The 21,308-nt window shown below is 40.0% G+C and overlaps 1 protein-coding gene across 2 annotated transcripts in view; it reads left to right on the top strand.

The window, feature by feature from the left end:
• Window positions 1-20,143, top strand: part of LOC110838049 (uncharacterized) — a 184,341-nt gene extending 164,198 nt beyond the window's left edge. For both annotated transcript variants that reach the window (XM_022080840.2, XM_022080839.2), the window contains 5 exons: window positions 10,881-11,052; window positions 14,484-14,545; window positions 15,571-15,703; window positions 15,857-15,953; window positions 16,122-20,143. In XM_022080840.2, coding sequence (XP_021936532.1) covers window positions 10,881-11,052; window positions 14,484-14,545; window positions 15,571-15,703; window positions 15,857-15,953; window positions 16,122-16,226 — 569 coding nt within the window. In that variant the 3' untranslated portion in view covers window positions 16,227-20,143. The remainder of the gene's footprint in view (window positions 1-10,880; window positions 11,053-14,483; window positions 14,546-15,570; window positions 15,704-15,856; window positions 15,954-16,121) is intronic.
• Window positions 20,144-21,308: the final 1,165 nt, after the last annotated feature.

Genomic DNA, 21,308 nt, shown 5'->3' with positions numbered 1-21,308 from the left:
CGCATTTATAATACCAATCATAATAATAGCAACAGCAACAACTGTTCAACGTAGCCAAACACGGGTTTGAAACTCAGCGTCTTGTCTCATTCGAATGTGAATGTAGGCTGGGAGCTTTCAAAATTCTTACGGCTTCAGACATGACAGATTATTGATTTCCGATGCTTCACGATTAATCATTATTGTCACTTCTTTCAACTTGTTTATTGGAATTTTTTCTGTACTTAAAGCAACCAACCGCCGGTTTCTCTGCAGTCCTTAATAATTCGAATAGCTTCTATATTCGCTAGAGTCAAGCTAATATAGAACCTTTTTTGTTCGCGTACCCCCAGATATAATTTCTCTTCAACTTTGTACCCCCAAAGCTGTTGGTGTATAATTCAAGTTATACATAGTATATAATCTACATCTAAAATAAGTTAAATAAATTACATTACTGATTATTCAGCGTTTATCATAAAATAATATATACATTTTTTTAAATTTCACGTACCCCCGGTTGAATACCACTGGTCTATCATGTTCAGTTTCATACCGATTGTAATAAAATAAATACTGAAAAATTATTAATGGAATTGTTAATATATCCTCCACAGTATTTTAAAGGACAAAATATGCGACATAACAAACAGTGTGGCGTTACGATCAAAGCAGAGTGATGCAGGCCTGCGCATCCACATATCTCGGATTTCATTTCTGGAGTATTTTAAGAATTAATAAACACTACATTTTCAACATGGATCCACGAATCATCTGTGCTGTTGACAGAAACGTTTGTCCTCTGCACTAAATCTTTCCCCTGTTGATAAATTTTGTCTTGATTGCAGACATTTCAGGATGGAGTACGTGAACTTACATAACTACTTATTAAACAGATCCGGGTTTACGGTTATCTCCAAGCAAACACCCAAATTGCTGAAAAAGTTAGGCCTAAGCTTTTTAACACCGAGTTTCCATGATCAGTACATGCTTTTACTAAAACATTAGCTCCGTAGAACAGGGCTTTTCGTTGAAGAGCTTCTGTAGTCATTTAGGTAGTCAAAAATTCTCCGCTCTTTATGTAAATGTTAACACCGTGTTCACAAGAGCCCGCTACATGTCCGTATCCTGAGTCACATGAATCCAATCGGTGTCCTTAAACTCTATATCCTTAAGATGTTTTTAATATTATCCTCCTCCTGTATACTGTTAGGTCTTCCGAGTGCCATTTTCCGTTTATGTTTTCGGAACAAAATTTTTTACGCAACTCTCATCTTTTCCGAATGTTTCGGCAAAGTAAAGGAAACGAACTGGCGACTGAGCTTTGGGCCTGTCTTAAACGAATATTAGTTCTCCGTAAAGTCTGGTCTGATTGCCACGTTGTTAGATGTGCCAGCCCAGAGTAGTGACCAGCACGCGACCTCCAGTCGGTCACACAGACCTCTGCTCTTCCGAACCCCAGTTCTGTCCTGCCCCTACTTAATCTTTCGGTCTGTTATTTGTTAGTGGCATTGACATAGTGGACCGAGCTTATTATCCTAGCGGTAACGAGTCTCAGTCTGAATCTTTGCCGGGGCTTCAGCTATTCTGGCTGAGGGACTTTGTAGTTTTTATCAGTCTTCTTGGACGAATTCTGAGATAATCATGTCACATATTCCATTATCTCTTTGTGTTCTTTCATTGCTTATATGATAATCTCATGTCATTAGATATTAACTTCTTCAGCGGTTCCGTAGTCGCATTCTGTAAATAATATTCGAGGGCTGGACCTCTGATGTAAGTCAGCATACTTTGAAGCTGCTTAGCATTCAAAATCCAGAAATAAAATGCAACTTCGTTCTTGTACATTTTAATAAATAAGTGCTTCCTTGTATCTCTTTGTCTATGAGATTGTATACATACATCGCGGACATTTTTGATAATGATAAAGTTTACAATGTTGTAATTAGAATAATAGATATTTCTTTGGTTCTGAAACTTAGGTGGAACTGAATTTTATCAGTGTTTCTGTTCCTGTTTGGTGCAGGAATATAAGTTGAATTATACATAGAATTTCATTAAATTTAATATTGGCAGTTTAAGGTACATCTAGTCATAAAATTTCTGAATAAAATTTCACTCGATCGACGAGGAGGTTCATGAATTAGTTGCATTTCAGCGATCTTCAGAAGTGATATAAAGAGTTTCGTCAACGTCGTCAAATAACTTTGCTGTACGCACTTCTAGAAAAATATTCTATAAAGGTAATTTTTAAATTTTTACAGAAATCGCTGACATATTTAAACTAAATTGGAATGCTGTGTTTTGTGCTATGTGAAGTTGGATACTGCAAGAAATCGTTTACCTGTGAAGTTCCCACAAATATATGGCTTTAGAAGTGTCGTACTTGTAGTAAGAACCAGGTTATAGCGGTTGTTTCGACCTTTTATTTATGTATGTTTCATTTATTCAGAAACGATTAGCTGAGTGATATTACCTTGCGTCGGCTGGTCGTTACCTGAAATAATAGCGGGGTTGTGGTTTCCGCTGGGATCTCGTACGCTGTCGGCCGTTGGTTGGTGTTCAGCCACTGCATGGAACTGTCGCCACTGATCACAACCATGACTTGACGTGATCCATCTGTGTTTGTTCGTCCTTGTAGCACAGCAAACCCTCGTCCAACGCGAGGGGTGAGTCCGCTCGTTGAACGATCTTATGTTGTATGGGATTAATGGTTGCGTACTACCTCCATCATCAGTCCCGGTGATGAGGGGCAGTACACATCTCTGAAACGTCGGTCAACTTCAGCAACGAGACTACGCGGCGCATTGTCCCAGAAGACTGCCATTGTGTCTTTGTTTATCTCTCAGAATGACGACCAATTTACGGTATTAGAATGAACTAAGTAGGCTAAAGTGACAAGCATTTGTTACCTATTGAGGAATTTGATCCAGACCGAAGAGAGACTGCAGGTGGCCACTGTTTGGCCCATTGCTGTCCGGACAGTCCCGTCGTCATGTGGGCTCTAATAGTTTGACAGTAATCGTCTTTGTAGTAGCCGCTAACCAACCGTGTGCTAATGTTGACAGTTGGTCACTCCCTAAATCCCAGAGGGGGGTAAATCCCTGTGAAGGGGTGCGACCACCTGGAATATCCGTCTGCTTTCTGAAAGTGTGGGCGGATTTCTGATTTTGTGTGACAACCGATTATCCTTCGATGGTTGCTTCGTCATTAGTTGCGAAGATGGTACTGAATAATAATAATAACAACAACAACAGTGTCCATATGTTGCCCGGTTAGCGAATTTGTGGAATAATTCCTCCTCTCACCCATACTCCATGGCGCGGTGTTTAAGCAAGTAAAAATACAACTTCACTGTTACTCTGAATAATAATAATAATCACAAGACTAAAAAGATGTAGTACGCACCGGAATACATACATGCCTTCTTAGTAAATTTGAATTATTATTAAAAGATTGCGTCATTTGATCTTACTTATACAACTTCATTTTCAAACTGTCCAGATCATATGGTCTCACTGTCGTCTTAAGGTAATGTAAATCGATACTGGTACGTCACAAGGCGCTTCAGCTCCGTGGTAACGTAGTGGCATAATATGCATGGGGTCACAGGATCGAATTTTGGTCAAATAATTTTACTTTCATGCAGCAGCCGTGTTATTTCACATAAAACAAATAATTGTTACAGCTACATTTTGCATTTTATGAAAATCTATGACCTCGCATCACTTTATGTCCCTGTTGCATGTGCACTAGTGTCGATCCCACCTCACAAGTTTGTTCGTCCGCCGTGTTTGTATTGCCGATTGTAGGAAATTGAAAGTTACGAGTTTAGGGTAGTTCCCAGGTGCATAACTTCCTTGCCATGTTTCATCAACATCTGACCAGGGCTGTCGAGTTGAATGTTACGGGGAAACAAGATGATACATGTAGGCTTTGAGGAAGAAGAAATCTCAGGATGACACTTGAGCTTAATAATCACTTTCTTACTCACGCTGAATAAAACAAATGAAGTTTTTTTTTGTAAAAATGAAAACTTGCGCGAAAGCTAAACCGTTGTGGTATTTTTCTTATGCTGCTACATCGTGTTTGGCGTGCAGCGCATAATAGAATTTCTCCCTGTTGGGCACAATTATTCGCATTTACTTTCACGCGTATAATCGAATCAGCGTTGGAGGAAGGTTTACTGTACGCGAAATGCACCAGACAGGCTGCAGTGTGAACGAACAGTGCTTGAGGCACCAACCAGTCCGCGCCGTGTTCGCTGCAACTCGATACACTTCCAACACGACAGCTGGATCTCCGGCCACCCTCGAGTTCCTGTCCATCACAACATATGGTTTTATAGCGACACGTGAATGGCGGGTCGAATCTGTGGTGCCAAACAAGCGAATCTCTTGCCCAGTGTTTTGTTCGGACGTGCCTTGATGTTTGCCACGTCCATCTGTTATCACCGTAAATATCAGAATCACCGAGCTTTGCATTGCATTGCTAGAAGTTCTGGGGAAATCCGGGTTCCTTTGTTTCCACCTCTGGAGAGAAACCGGACAGTTTCCTCTGAAATTATCAAACGTTAATATACGAAGTTTGCGTTTTCGTAATTATAAGTATAAATCATAAATACATTAATTAAATTATATTTGTAGGTATTTACCAATTTTCTTTGACACTGAAACCAAAGCTCGCATAAATATTATGTAAGAATTCAGTGCGTATCTCTAAGAGAACACAACACTTCACTATTCTGAGGATTAGCTGGTTAATGCCGTTTGAGGAAATAATTCCTGTTTACTGTGAGAATCGTACAAAACAAATAAAAAATTCAGAGTCGCTGACTGTTGAAGGGTGTGGTACATATTGTGACCCCTGGGCTTTAAAATGCTTCAGCTATGTTTTGCATCGACCGTGTAAGTAATTTTGGTTCACCTTGTTGTGAAACCCGACACCCTGTTGCCTAATCTGCATCACCCTGGTGGCGCACGAGCGGAAACGCGCACTTGGGGGGGGGGGGGGCAGATCGGTTACCCCACACGGAGGGATGTTATCCACTCGGACCCCATCCACCGGGTCTTGTTTACTTCGTGATGGCCGGCCGGATGGGATACTGTTTTGCTTCCCATTTCTTTCTGCCCATCGTACGTTGTGATCCTTTCCCCATCAAATCACATTTAATTCCGTGTTAATCACGTAATTTCGTCCAAAGTCTTATTTATCCTATTTAAAATGAACTGTTCATTTTGTATTTTATCTCTTTTAGGTTTTGTAAGTATTTTACTTAATCGTCTAATAACTTCGAAATGCGTTTCATATTTCGTATGCTGTCTAATCGTACGTAATAAATTCCCTTTTCATGCTATTACCTAAATAACTAGCCACCTAACAGACTAGCTTCGCGGTGTATTGGTTAACATTTTAGCACCCTGCGACTGGTTACTCTGACTGGGTGATGGAAATGCTCTGCATTTATAAATTAGGCGAAAATGCTTTCGTGCTTTCCTCAGACTTCTCTTTGTAGCCTTTATTTAATTGTGTCTGACAAACGTCAGAGAGCAGCAGAAACTATGCTCAAGAATATATTGAGTCATATAATAGGTCTGATTATTAATTTATCATTTGCGTTGCCTTCTGTATAGAGACGGGCTATTTTAAATGAAAACGTTTCCAGTTCCTTGGAATTTAATAGACATTGAGTAGTCATTGGGCCAATTGCGGGCACGTAATAAAAGCAGAAGCGATTAATTTGATTCTGACGACTGAATTATAAGGGCGCTGGGTGCTCCGGTGTGCTCTGTGTGACGGATTGAACAGGTGCGCAGCGTCACTTTTTCAGCAACAGTGGCATAAGGTATGTTTGTCCGTCCATCCGCATGGATGTAATTAATTGCGTTGTCAGTGAGCACAGTTAAGTGATGGGTGATACTTCGAGTTCTTGCGGGAATGATTCATGTAATACTGATTTGCAGTGGATAATAAGGACACCGAACATGCTAGTCGAAGCAGTGCTTGTATTCGAAGGTACCCGGTTGACAAAGTCGCCCAACCGACTCTTCTGACTAAGACTGTTTTTGTGTTTCATTCCTCTCGAATCCGTACTTACTCAACATTTCACGTAGAATTCGTTGCTAAGTAAGCCCCGTGGTTGGTATGTCTTTGTTAAAAGTTCTGCGAATTAATCATTAAAGCTTTGTGCTTGAAATAAAGTGAGGGAATTAGAAAAGACTTGATCCACTCAGGCTCTGAGATGCCAGAAGCAAAGGGGAGCAGCGTCCAGCTGGGAGAAAGGACCGCAGTCCGTATGGCACACACATCACCTGGCCGCGGCCGGCCGCCAAGCGTAACTCGCAATTATCGGCAAACTACTGCAGCGTACTGTACCGTACAAGTAATGTTTCTCCTTTTTTTCTTTCTTCCATATTCTCTCTCTCTTTCCGCGTTTCACCTTTCACTCATTTCGCTTCTTTTCATAATACAGTAAACTTATATATAGGGTCATTTGTACAATTTTGAAAATATGTTTACAGCTGTCTCTTCTGTTGAAAGTTTTAGGGCGAAAAGAGTATTAAATGTTGCTGATGGCATGTGAAGGTTTTGAATGTCACAATCGGCCACTCTGTACGTGTCAAAGTGATTCACACACAACACATTTTGAGCGTCAACTGATTCACATCTAGCTGACTTCAAGCTCATGAATATTTTGAGGAATTTGTCAGGTTAAAAACTTTTTGGTGTTTTCCGACACCAGAATAATAAATGTAGTTGGTTTAAGTCCGTGGATGGGACGGCAACTCGTTGGGTCCATCCCTGCTAATCCACTCCTGGGTTTAAATCCTTTGACATTTTAAAATAATTTTAACTATTCACTTGTAAGCGCGTCCTTACAAACTTCCATACCGTTATTTGAGAAAGTTTTTATTTTAAATCAGTGACGCTAATTGTAAGTAACCTCTGAAGATGGCGTGCGTCTCGGTCCTTATAACAGGTCTCATGTATAACTTCCCGAGAAGCGGCTAGAACAGCAGGGACCTTGACTGTGACGTTTCGTGTTTAGCATTTTGGCTCAGCAGTTCTCGAAACCATGTTTCATCAAGTCGTGAATTGTTCTTGGCAGAAGAAAAGTTCATTGCTCAGAGCAAACAGAAATAGTTTCTCTGCAAAAACTGGATAAATTTGCACGTGCAACTTCAGGGTCTTCTTTTGCAGAGATGAACGGTGATATTGAGAGTCCGTGATCAAGTGCAGTCTGGACGGTCTGCAGGGATAGACGTTTTATATGCATTCATGTCACTGCGGAGCGCCTGTAATGTTCACTTTGCCCGTCCATCTGGACGCAAATAAATGAAGAAGGAAGATTTCTGTCTTCTGGGTTGTTGCTCTGTGTAGTCTGGTCGATGTTAACCAACGTTTCAGAGGTCATACTGCCTCCGTTATCAGGGCGATGAGTATGAAGATTTCTGTCTTCTGGGTTGTTGCGCTGTGTAGTCCGGTCGATGTTTACCAACGTTTCAGAGGTCATACTGTCTCCGTCATCAGGGCGATGAGTATGAAGATTTCTGTCTTCTGGGTTGTTGCGCTGTGTAGTCTGGTCGATGTTAACCGAAGTTTCAGAGGTCATACTGTCTCCATCATCAGGGCGATGAGTATGAAGATTTCTGTCTTCTGGGTTGTTGCGCTGTGTAGTCCGGTCGATGTTTACCAACGTTTCAGAGGTCATACTGTCTCCGTCATCAGGGCGATGAGTATGAAGATTTCTGTCTTCTGGGTTGTTGCGCTGTGTAGTCCGGTCGATGTTTACCAACGTTTCAGAGGTCATACTGTCTCCGTCATCAGGGCGATGAGTATGAAGATTTCTGTCTTCTGGGTTGTTGCGCTGTGTAGTCTGGTCGATGTTAACCAACGTTTCAGAGGTCATACTGCCTCCGTCATCAGGGCGATGAATCGCCCTAATGACGGAGGCATCATGGTGAAAGAATCGGCAATAGGTTACAACCTTGCGTAAAATCCGTCGTTGGTATTATGGGGTCTGCACTGAAGGTGGGAGCGACATCGTCCTCCGAAACGTCGGTGATCATCTACAAGACCACACGGCAGCATAACACAGAAGACCACAATCGACATTTTCGCCGTTAGAATCTCAAACCACTCAGGTTATTCGAAAGTTTCTTTATGGATTTAGGCCTGCCTAGTTGGTTTTAGATCAGACATTTTGTGACTCAGCCATCGTGTATTTGTTACCTAGTCATTCGGCACAATGCATTTCTGGAAGGTCACTTGTGATTATGTGAAGGAAGGAGAGCCTTTTGTACAAATTCCTTTAGATGTGTCTATTCTAGTTGCTCGCCAGTGGATTTAGTGGGAGGGGGGGGGCAGTTCTTGTATGTCACAAGGAAGTTTTTGTGTTTTCTTGTATCCTATGTTGTGTGTGGGGCGTCCACTGTTGGTGTCCACTGTCAGTGGGCTTAACGGACGTGTACCTTAAGCGTCAGACATAATAGAAGCTGATACTCTGGCTGGGGCGATTGTAATCGACAATAAATGCCTTGATTTTGTGCTCAACGAGTTTGTATGTTTGTCGCTACTGACGGTTTTATGATCCACAGTTCCATATTCAAGTTTTGTAGTTTCGTTGAGAGTTCCGACTCATTTTCGCACTTGCATAGCGTCGCCCGAGGTAACTCGCAAAGGAACTCCGCTTCTGTTCTGAGTTTCCGAGTTTGGTTGTGCCAGGGAATTGGTGAATTCTTGTATCAATTGATTGGCGATATTAGTCTGTGGCGACTGTGCAGAATAACATTAGTTGCGGGTCTGAGTAGTCAATGAAGACGTGAAACTGAAATAGCTGAGTAAGTCACGAATTACGTATATTTTGTCGCACCGTCCACGTGTCCACGTATCGATGTCAGAAGCAAGACACGGTCCGGTATTGTCAACTAGAAAGCGGTGATGGGGGTTGGGAGGTGGAGCGCCCACTTCCTTCCGGTGGGTGGTCTTACGCAGCCTCTTGAGAGACCTCCTTTGTGCTGTAATGTCTGATTGACTATCTCTGATATATGTGTGAATAACCTAGAGACGAAATGTGTGTCTGTCAGCGATATGAGCAGAGTTGCCATTCGTCCAATAGGCCTGTTCTTCGGGGCAGGCCCCATATCCATTTAATTCTGATTTACGAAAGAAAAAGTACAACTTAACACTATGAAAAATAAATTAACCGTGTTAATGAGAAGTTTGCTGTTTGTTCTGAGAGCCAAATTAAACTAACCAAGGGGCCGTACAGGGAACATGTCGAATTACTGTTTGTTAAAGCCTGTGATTCACATAGTTACCACTACACATCTTTTTAGAGTCTGTAGGAAGCGACTTATGTTTTGATTTCCTACCTCCAGTGATTCCAACATGTAGCCATGTGCCGTTTTCGAACTGAAGCCCTTGTTGTGTTATTGTGCGCACTAATCGGGTCTATCGCATATCTGAGAGGGCGTGATTAATAAGTATGAACAATTAGTGGAGTAACGAATAGTAGGAGGAAACCGATGTACTCATGAACCTGCTCTAGTTTCATTTCGTCTATCATGTACCCCGTGTGGATTGTCCTGGGATTGAATCCAGGCTTCCGCGATTAGAAGCCGTCACCTAACCGCCGCCTACTCGTGGAACGGCTGTTAATCTGAAAGAAGACACAGGAGTTGCAGTGTGAAATAGACAGACAGACATCTCGTAAAGAACGTCTGTCTACGCGACAAGTTGTACAATGTAACTGGTGGCGGCTGTTTAATGGCGCATCTGCCGACAGCCGCGCCTTTCCTTGGTCTGTTGCTATCCATACTACCTATCACCTCTTTTCTTCAACCACGTGCTCGTTACCAATTTGATAGCAGCCCGCTCTTCTGCTTCTGAAGAAGGATTTGTCACATCCCTCTCGCCATCTTCTGCCTGGTCTATGTAAGGCTACAAAAGACGCTCAACCAACGCACAGTCACTGTGAAAGTGGTAATTGCATTGTTTGCCGAAGCGTTGGATAACTCAACATTCAACGTACATGTGCCAAGATGTGTATATCATTCGGACGGACAAACTTCTGGTCATTTTGTCGATATAATCGGGTAGTTGGAGGAGAAGAAAATTGTAAACAGGAACTTCGCAATTTATATGTAGTTTTGTTGTGGTACTGATTCAGGGTTATAGGCTTCTGGACATAATATCTCGAATGAGGGAACGAAAAACGTATAAAGAATTTTGATCGAGGTACTTCTTGGAGAGTCGTTGGTTGGACGGTAGGATCCTATGCCGTTAACCGTCGGACTTCTTTTAGAACCGATAATGTAGCTAGCTACTAGATGGCTGTCTTCTGGTTTGTAGCGCCGTGTTGTCTGGTGAGTAACTCATCGCTCTGGTGATAGAGGCAGCAAGGACCTCTGAAACATTAGCAAACTTCTACCAGAGTACACGGCACTACAGCCCAGAAGACAGCTTATCGCTGTGAGAACCTCAAATCCTACCAAGGTTCAGAGGACCAAAGTCGCCGACGGTGTATAATCTGCAGTTTAAATCCTGTGTAGCATACGTTTTTTTTGCCATTTTGTATTTTGCGGCGAATTGTCAGTTGAATAAAGTCAGTGTTTACGGAAGATATGGCAGTTATGTGTGGCAAGTCCCTATTCAGAGATATGGATTGTGGCCTTCTGTGTTGTAACGCCATGTAGTCTTGTAGGTGGTTAGCAATGTTTCGGAGGATCATGATGTTTCCGTTTCTGTCGTGGACACTGAAGCGAATGTTCCATCAACGGCATCGTAACCCAGATAAGACCACAATCCACGTCTTCACCGCCATGAAAACATCTAATAGCATATTTGTCTATGGAGACAAGAAGGTGGAGTGGTAAGCGAATGATTTTGTTGCTTTGCAGACGCATGTTCCAGCCGGTCGACTCCGAAGCCCCGGCCGCCTGTGCCCACGGCTCGCCCGAACATCACATTCCACACCTTCCCCTGTCCGCCGGCCTACAACACCTGGTACTGCCTGAACGGGGCCACCTGCTTCACGGTCAAGATAGCCGACTCCTTGCTCTACAACTGCGAGTGAGTACTGACATTCTGGCACGAAGGACTTGCCGTCCTTACACCACGATGTATCTGTTTCTCATTTATTTACTTCCATTCAACATGGCCTTTCGAACTTTATTTTGCGTGCCTGGGGGGGGGGCTTGAAAATTACTACTGCCGATTCGCCTGAGTCGAGTTGATTTTGGAGCTGGCAAACATGAAGGCACAGAAGTGATTGATCTCTACGAACTGTGTTAATTTTTTAAGTATTCTTCACGCTTTAGAACTTACCCAGAGGGCGAGGTGAACTCAAGGGTTTGCACTACGAGATTCTCTCCTCTCCAGTAACTTCCACTCCAGGTTTTTCCCAGGATGATAAGTAAGCTACACGAGAAAAATAGGGTAGTTACAGAATACCTACCGCCCTGATGATGGAAGCAGTAAACACCTTTGAAATGTCGGTATATTCCTACTACACTACATGACGCAAAATCCCAGAAGACAGCCGTGAGAACTTCAAACCTCACTTATTGGCGGATGTTATCTCAGCTGTGCTTCATCTTTGCAGTAGTCCTGTTACATGGCAGTGGAAGGGGACGTTTAATCGACTGTTGCTTGGAATTAATTGGAATTATGAGGAACGGACCACACATAAATCCACTGAGTAACCATTTAAGATTTGACCAAATTTCTTCGAACAAAAAAAAAAATGTAGACACTGCGCAGTAAATAACACTTGAAAAGGGTCTTCGTGCATTATTGACTTGTGAGTCAATTTTGGCCTGGATTCTCAGTCCATGGATTCTTGTGAAGAAAGAAAATGAAATGGGAAAGGTTTCGAACTAATCCGACCTGGGATTGCCCGATCATGCTCCCAATGTCTGCTACACTTCACAAAACTCAGGGGGTGCAAAACCGCTCACCAATAGTTAACGACAGAGAAAAGACGAAAATCCCATCATCAATTGTGCGTTGTAAACTGCTCACTCAATATACAATAAGCAGCATTGCTGTGTTCTCACAGGTAATCTGCTGGAATGCCTCGCATTTATAACGCGGCAGAAGCGTGCTCCCACATTACTTAGTGCAGAGGGTGTTCAGAAAACAGGAAAATCATTTGACTGTCTGAAGAACGAGGGCAGAAGACGTGAGATTTCAGGTTCTCGCGGCGGCTAATGTGAATATGACATTTCTCAGATGTTGCGCCATGTAATCTGGTAGAAAATTACGTACGTTTCGGAGGTGCTTGCTACCTCCATTCTCAGGGGGACGCTCAGACTAAAAGGCGCAGTATCCCAGAAGACAGTCAATTTCAAGGCTATAAAATACTTCGTGAAGGTTTGAAAATTGTCGACGCGTGTACCGCTGCGATATTGCGTTCCTCACTGGTCTTCATGATCGTTGTAGATGTAATTTTTATTTGTGATTTGTTTAATAACACAGACTGTATCGCGTCGAATGGTAGGATTATTAATGAATACTAAATTAAAAGGGAGACATTTCACTTGCCTGGATGGCCTAAGAGGAACCAACAGAGTACGTTTTATCACCTGAAGACGGGGACAGAACCAGCCCCTGAAACGTCGTGGCTTCATTTTAGTATACTGGACAATGGATTTAGATCAATAAACAATATCAAATATTTTTAATGGTATTATTGATAGTAAAGTGAAAGGTTTCTGAGAATAGTTCCTTTGGAAAGAAAATATTAAAGATGGTTATTAGAGATAAGAGTTTATTTTCTTTTAAGTTTTCAAAAGGTTGAGCCTTTTTATTTATTTATATATATATATATACACACATACACACACACACACACACACACATACACATACACATACATACCGCGGCTGTGATCATGCCCCCCAGTACGATTACATATGTTTTACATATTTCACATACAACGCGGGTACTGAAGCTGTCCCCCAAAACCCGCGTTATATCGAGGTTCCACTGTATATATGTTTGTAGTACTGTAACGAAGCAACACGCCATTAAAGCGTATGGGGAAGTGGTGGTATAGCTTCACATACGAACTTCGGCAGAGGATGAAGGTGAGTGCTTAGCTCACTGTGCTTTTTCGCCCCAGGGGAGAGAACCCCTTATCCATTGGATAGGAGGCCGGGTGGGCCCCAGAGCCGGTCTTGTTGTAGCGAATAGAATTTTCACCTGCTGGGATCGATCTCAGGCGTGTGGATTTATTTTTCTCGTGCCAGTTATAAATCGAGCCCATCGTCATACTCGTCGCCGTGAGAACCTGTGATTCCGCCTGTAGGAATGGCCACCTTGCCTTTATGAGGTCGCTTTCAACGATGAGCGCGTTGTAAGAACGGGGTGGTAGCATGGTTTTTGGCGTTGGTTGCAGTTTTTGATATAGACCGTACCTTATGTTGGAACTATAAGCTCGAATGTCGGGCCAAATTAGTGAAGACAGACTGACATGGAAGGAGCGCATTGCAAACAGAATGGAATAGTCATAATCCGTCGCGGCAGTCTTTCATCTTTGGAGGAATGAGGAAAGGTTATCTTTTTGTTCAAAATCCTCTTGTACTAGCCAGAATTTTTGTGAAATTTTTTCGGGGATGAGAAGTGCCTGCCTCTACGTGTTGAGATTTTAAGTTAACCGGCTTAAGTGGCATTCCAGCACATTGTCCGCCTTGAGTCGCCCCCATCCATCTTTCTTGATCTACAGGCTGTTTACCAAATAACAGAATTCTTGTCCTTAGATTTTCACGGCCGGAGTTCATTGTATACATACATCTTTATTGCATTCCATGGATCCATAAGTTAGTCAAATGACAGTAGGATGTGAAATAAATCGTAATAATGTAATATATAATTATTTCGGGATAGCTCAGTCAGTATAGTGACTAGCTACGGGCTGGACGACCGGGGTTCGATCCCCGATGGGGGCAGGATTTTTCCTCTAGCCTCTGCATCCAGACCGGCTCTGGGGCCCACCCAGCCTCCTCTACAATGGGTACCGGGGTCCTTTCCCGGGGGTAAAGCCGGCCGGGGCGTGATGCTGACCACTCACCCCCATCTAGTGCCGAGGTCAAGGAAGAGAGGAGCTATACCTCCTCTCACCCCAAACGCCTACATGGCGTATAGTGGGACAAACTTTACTTTACTATAATTATTTCACATAATATGAAAAAGGGTTCACATAAAGTAGTGATACATTACAAATAAATCCACCCATTACTTACAGTATATGAATTATAATGTCTATTTATGTTATATAATAACAGTGTCTTGAAACTAAAGGAACATCAGAACACCACATGTTTATATATATATATATCGCCCTGATGACGGAGGCAGTATGACCTCTGAAACGTTGGTTAACATCGACCAGACTACACAGCGCAACAACCCAGAAGACAGAAATCTTCATATTTGAAGTTTTTGTTTCAGAGTGTGTATATATTTTGTTAAAATGTGTTTTGTTTTGTTTTGTTTTATAGATGTGCAGAGGGCTTTATCGGACAGAGATGCGAATTCAAAGACTTGGACGGATCCTATATGCGTAAGTATGAATTCGCACGTCATCAGCCATATCTCACGAACCACACTTGTAATGATTAAAGCAATAATAAATTATGTAACCAGTGCACCATTCATTGATCACTTTCTGTTTGAGGATGTTTTGCTACATAATGTAATTTTACTGAGAATGTGCCTTTAGGAAGTTGAGAAGGAGGAGTTATAAATAGCCATCTTCAGGTGGGTAGGGGACATGAAATCCTGGTTATACCAGCCTGTAGGTTAATTTACTGACTGAAAACCCCCAATGCTTTGGAAATTTTGACAATTTTGAAGTTACAAAACGAATACTGCATGAAAATAATATTCATAAAGAAACTGTGGAAAGAGCAGATTAAATTCAGGAAGTACGTACAATAAATCATTTCAGAATTTTTATCATCTAGTCTTTTCAGGTACCAGTACCTTAAGATTAAAATATGTAAGACTGGAATTTTACATGTGGTTTTATTTGTGTATAAAATGTGAGTATGAAAAGGAAATAAATTGGGTTTGATTACAAGTTGTGAGGATAATTTTAAGAGTCTGTAACAGCGAAATGAGGAAAATTAGATGGAGACTCATAATTACATTCTTCACTTAGTATTATTAAGGTGACAGAGCAAGAAGAAGAAGAACAAGACAACTTGCACACATGAGATAAATGAGAAATGTGCAACAGATTTTGGTTGGGAAACCTTGATGGAAGAGATCAGTTATGAAACTTTGGTGTAGATAGACATTAATGGTAAAACAGATCGTCGTGTTGTTTTGCGTATTATTTGGTGTCCTGAGAAAAGAAAATTTGGCTTTGTTAATTGGTTGGTGCCCGCCACGATCTCATAAACTCTCAAATGTGCCCGTAGGCACAAAAAGGTTGGGGACCACTGATGTAGAGTGTGAACTGGAAAGGACATGTGAGCTAATAAAAGTGGCGAACCTTTTAAGCTAATAATTATTGTCTACGGAAGGAATTTGGCTAGTTCTACTGTTTGTTACTTAATTCTAATGTGTGTGGTATATTTGCAGCGTCAAAACAACGCAAAATGTTCCAGACAGCAAGCATAGCAGGTGGAGCCACGATAGCAGTGTTCCTGGTTGTCATCGTGTGTGTAGCTGTGTATATACACTTGCAACGGAAACAGAAAGAGACTCGAGCCAGGTACAGTTCGTGTCATTATAATAATAACATTGGAAGGGATCTTAAAGTTATAGGTGTTGTGGATTTTTGATACAGGAAGTAATTTTTATTACAATTTTACTTTGGCCAGAGAGCATAGTCATTTGCATATACTTCTTGTGTTCTATTTTACAGCTGTGTGGACGGTAACAGTCGAGATCCCGAGAGAGAAAGACGACCATTTAGCCGCTCGCTGGCAATCCCCATGATTCACCAGTCTGAGACAGCATGTGTAAGTACTTTGTTTACAAGCTGCATATCAGAGCTGTTGAATTTAAAATTTTAAAATTTCATTACTAAAATATACATTTTTTATTTACAAACTGATATGTCAAAAGAAACCTCTGTTATAGATTAATGAAATATTATTTTAGTAAGTATATGTATCGTTCTCATGCAGGAGCCATCAGCACCAAAGGACCTCAGAGGAGCGCCAGGGCTGTTTCATCCAACCGCCAGAGTCATGCCGCAGCATGGCAGTCAACAACAGCAGCCACCTCCATAGTGACAATGCAACGAGATGCGTTGCAAGAGGATATCTCATTGCTTCGTAGTCTGCATGTTGCTAGTCCGGTGTCCACTCGCTTCCCCTCCATTGTCCACTCACATGATTGTTTACTCGGTATAGGAGAGAAGGACAGACAATGTATTTATTGTGTATTATATTGTGGGTTTAGTTATTAGCGAAAGGCAAAAGAGAGAAAGAGTCTGATATGTGGTGGCCGATGAGTGTGGAATGCTTTTATACTGAGTTTCTGAAACATTTTTCTTGTTGAAAATCAGACTAAACAGAACTGCCATAAGGGGGAGTGGCACGAACTGTTAATCTCTCAATATGATGTCCAACATATTAATAATTTATTTAACCTCTGATGAAGACTGTATATAACAATTTCTTGCAGTAAGTTGCAGAACAAGAGACATGTGTTGACGTTCCGATAGTGTTTGTGACAGTTATTTGCCTTACGGTGTCGGAAGATTGCTTTCTGAGACACTCTGAACAATCGAGGAGCCCTGGAGAAATTGGACATGTAAACTGCAACAGCTGAGAATACGCTTCAGGATCCAGGTGGATCCATCTTTCGACTGAAATGCTTAGGAGATGAGGATAGAGAAGAATGTGTAAATTGTGTACTATTTTTGTCTCTCTCTCTCTCTGAAGCCCTACACAAAGTAAATATGATGTTGTTGGCAATTTCTTTTACTGCTTCATGGCCTCAATATTTCTACCTGTTGGTTTGCCCAGGGTGTTGCAACAATAATGTGTTCTATGTGAGTGTGTGTGAAAGAGAAAGGATTTAACTATGTATGACACATTCCGGAACATAATAGCGTTCATTTCTATACACCAAAAATAATAATCACTAAACCAAATAATTTAATCTCAGGTTCTTTTACTTACAAAGAAATTCAAGAAAACATAGATGGTTTAATATTAATATACTTACATTTCCCTGCAGTTTCTTATTTGATGCTCAAACACCATGATATACTCCAGGCATAGCAACACCTTGCAGAGAGTTGTACATCATGTGAACGGGTGGGCATGTGCTCAACTGCTCCATCACTGTTTGAACAGACAAGTCATCCCATTTTATTTGTGGCAGCTAGAAAATATCCCATGGGAAGAGAAATTGAGCCAAAATTCTTTTTATACATAAATGATGTTTTTCTCTAAATCACAAGATATGTACATTTTGTAGATAATTATAAATTATCTTGTCTTTTGTTTTTTGCCTGTGTATAAATTTTGCCATATTCAACAGAAAAAGAAATCCTTTCTAGTTTCTAAACCTCTTAATATGTACTTGGTTCCTAATTTATTGTAATTTTTAGAAGATAATATCTTTGCTAAATTTGTTTGTTTTTTTATTGTGCGTGGTGTACATAAATGTGGTGGCCTCTCTGGCAGCTATTTCCATCTGGTGGTGATTTGTGGAAGTTTCATTCCAGCTTTCTTGCTTGTTTTGCTTGCTACTCACACTTGGCCAGAGTTATGTTTTATTCCATTTCCTTCCTGACACACACTGTTTAATTAAATACCAAAGATTGAAAGTAGGAAACAAAAGAGGTCACCTTTTTATATGTTATATATAGTTTCATACCAAAGCAACAGTCAGATCAGTCTGCTCAGAAATGCTTCCCAAAAGTTTTCTGTGCATCTAAGAAAACTGGTGAGGTACATTCTATTATCTGTACCAGAATGATAGAAGCATTCTCCCAAACCAATAAGGGAAAGATTCAAGAAATAAAGCGTCATCTATGGTATTATGTATATTTAAAACTTACTTGTAATGTGTTTCTCACAAGTCACACATGCCCATATTAGAATGTAGCTCAAAAAATTAAATAATGGGAAGGAAAATCATAGGTAGATACAGAGCAGTTTTCCAGAGTAATGTTCCTAGATTACAGTTATGTCACACTCCAGCAATACAGGTTGTTTTAATACGTGTACCATGGCTGCAGGGAATCGTCTCAACCTTGTGTGCAGGCTTTGGTACATTACAGCAGGCCACCAACTAATTAATGCGTATATTCTTGGAAAATCAAAATAACATAAAAAGCCTCACACCAAAGCCATTGAAGGTACAATATTTTTGTAATTTTATATTATTTGAAGGCCTGTGTACAGTGTTACAAGATGGTTACCAGGTGGTATTCTTGTGTTTGTAGAGTTATTTAGTCGAGGTCTTAGCGGTATCCAAGCTCTACAACGATCGAAATATGATTAGATATCTTTTAGTGCGAGGATATTTTGTCTCTTCATTCTCGTATTCATTTTTACAATGATGTCTATGCACAAGCACATAACTGAAATTTTTTTCTTGCTGCCAGATGTCATTCACGGATCACAAGCTAGTCAGTCGTGAGAGGTTCCACAGTTACACGTGAATTACAGCAAGGGCTGTAATCACCACTGGAATCACCACTAACTGTCGTGATAATATGTTATATTATGTATAATTATTTTCCCACAATTTGTAAAATGCTTTAATATTTAATTTAAAATTTATTTAATAACTAATTACCATGAAGTAGAACTGTTGTAAATAGAGTTTTTCCTCTGTTTTGTTCAGGTATAGAATTTTTAAAGAGTCAGTGTGTTATCCTATTTAATATGCGTTTCAGAATATTTTGTTTCTTTGGTATCATTATAATAATACAAAGTTTGTTAACTGATACTGTACCAACTCAATTTTACAGACTCATTTTTTTAATAATAGGGAAGTGTTTACTGGACCATTTCCAAATCATTTAATACCAAGTCTTTCACAGACTCTGTGTGTATTTCACATTATCATTATATTAATTTCTTAGATAAGTTTTGCATTCTTCTATATATTTTGGGAAAAGAAAGAATGGGCGATGAACAGATGTGTATTAGAAAGAGATTGTAATATTTTACCTTTAGTTACAATTGCAGTGTGAAATCTGGCACAAATAAAGCACCGTATGATTTCTGCAGCCATGGTTAACGGTTAAGTGTTTATTTAAGCAACATTTCACTCAACCAATCATTCACAAGTTGAACACATGAATGGTTCAACATAGCAAATGTTTTCAGTATTCATTTAAACTTTCACAACTATTTATTTGTGGAAGTGTTAGCTACAGTGATCAGAAATCAGGGTAACAAACACAGCACTTGGCTCGAGACATTTGAATCACCAAAAATGAGAATAATCCATTTAGCATTGGTGTTGTTTTCAAATAAGTGCTGTTGTATTCCTTTCTGTAATGCAGCTGTTAATTTATGTGTATTGATCAACAGTGATGCATTCTATGTGGTTATAACATAAATGTCATGTACATACAATTCTGTGTTCTGGGAAATAGTATTTCCTTCAGTTTTTCCCATAGCTGGGTACAATAAGTTGCATATGACCATATAGGATATAATACTGTGTAAGCAGTAAAGGGGTTAAATTGGACTGATTGTGGTTGTAATACTAGCATTAGTAAATGATATGACATGTTTCAAAAAAATGAAATTTATGTTGAAACCAATAGACTTCATCTGTTGCAACAATGGTCTTTTCTGTTTTGAAATATTGGATTAGAAACACATTTTTGTACCGAAGAAATTTTTTTTTGTGTAGTATTTGTTGCAAGATTGGGTGCATGATCATCTTTGACCATTACAAGTTCCAAACCTGTACTACTACTTCATCCCATCTTATGCAACCACCAGCACACCCTGAAATGACTAGGTCTGCCATTACAAAACCTTTCTAATACAATTAAAATCTAGACAAAGTTTAAACAAAGAACTAATTTTGAACAACAAAAGTATAAGTAAGAGTAACTTAGAATGGCACACTTGTTATCCATTTCCATTATTTTAATGGTGAGTTGATGTCTTAAGAATGAAGTAAAAAAGAATTTTTTGTTCAAAAATAATAAAATAGAAACCACTCATGCTGTGTTTATTTTCATATAAACTACACCCCTTCTTTTTCCCAGGTAATTTTTTACACAATCATATTAATCCATGAACTCATAAACAAATTAATGCATTTTTGCTGGCAATGTAAAAGATAAATTATTTTAAGTAATTGGAAGCAACATGTGTTAATAGGAGAGGTACATGACACACATAGTCTTCTTAGAAGGGCAGAATAACAAATTACAAAGTAAAATGTACATGTGTGTGTGGGGGGGAAGAAAGAATACACCATGTTGACTGAATGCAGAGAGAGTTTCACGGAGAATGTCTGAAGAGACTGTTGACTGATATGTTTGAAAAGGCAACTACTGAGGTCAGAATGGGCTAACTTGAACAACTTGTTGAGAAATTATAAGTAGTGAGAACAATAAAATGCATGTAACAATGTAAAACACTTGGGAAAGGACATCATTTTGTTGACCCATAAGACCAGAAATGGCTTAAGGAAGAAAAACAATACAAACATTTAATTGAAGCAGATTCTTCTACAAATTATAGGGAGAGAGATAAAAGATACACTTTCGGTGCTGGTTTGTATGATAACTTAAACTTTAAATGCTAGTTGGAAAAGCAATGAATAACTTGATAACTCCACATTGAACAGCTTTCTGATAACTAGGAAGGTTAGCATTTGGTACGTGGAGGTTATGTTTATGCCTTGTGTTTATGTTGTTTGGGTTAATGTCAGAATTTGTTTGATACTTCTCTATGTTATCCGTAACGTAAGTCTGAAAGTAATAAGGCATAAATAACTACAGGTTAGGTAACATGAATTGGTGGTGGAGCTTCGATAATAGCAGAGGACCAACTGTTGAGCTTTGACAAAATTCCGTTTTTACCTGTTTTGGAAGGCATGGACAGAACACAGATGAGCTCGTGGTAAAAATTACCTCTTACAGCCTTGACGGAAAGAAGAAGAAGAAAATATTGCAAAGACATTAATAACATTGTATTTGAGATAAATCTAAATTATTGTATCATAGTATTAGTAGTTAATTTAGTGATATCGAATTAAAATATATTGCGTGCATTTATTTCGGTTGATTATGTTTGGGAATGTGTTTAAATAAGATAAAGGAAATAAGGGAAATACTCGGTACAAGTCTCGAATGTTTGTGACACTGGTTATTGAACAAA

Source organism: Zootermopsis nevadensis, unplaced genomic scaffold (assembly GCF_977971745.1).
Source record: "Zootermopsis nevadensis isolate Lab colony 2312 unplaced genomic scaffold, Znev_1.0 Znev_ptg000030l, whole genome shotgun sequence".
NCBI lineage: Eukaryota > Metazoa > Arthropoda > Insecta > Blattodea > Termopsidae > Zootermopsis > Zootermopsis nevadensis.
Note: the sequence above shows the minus strand (reverse complement) of the source record. Positions and strands in the feature narration are given on the sequence as shown.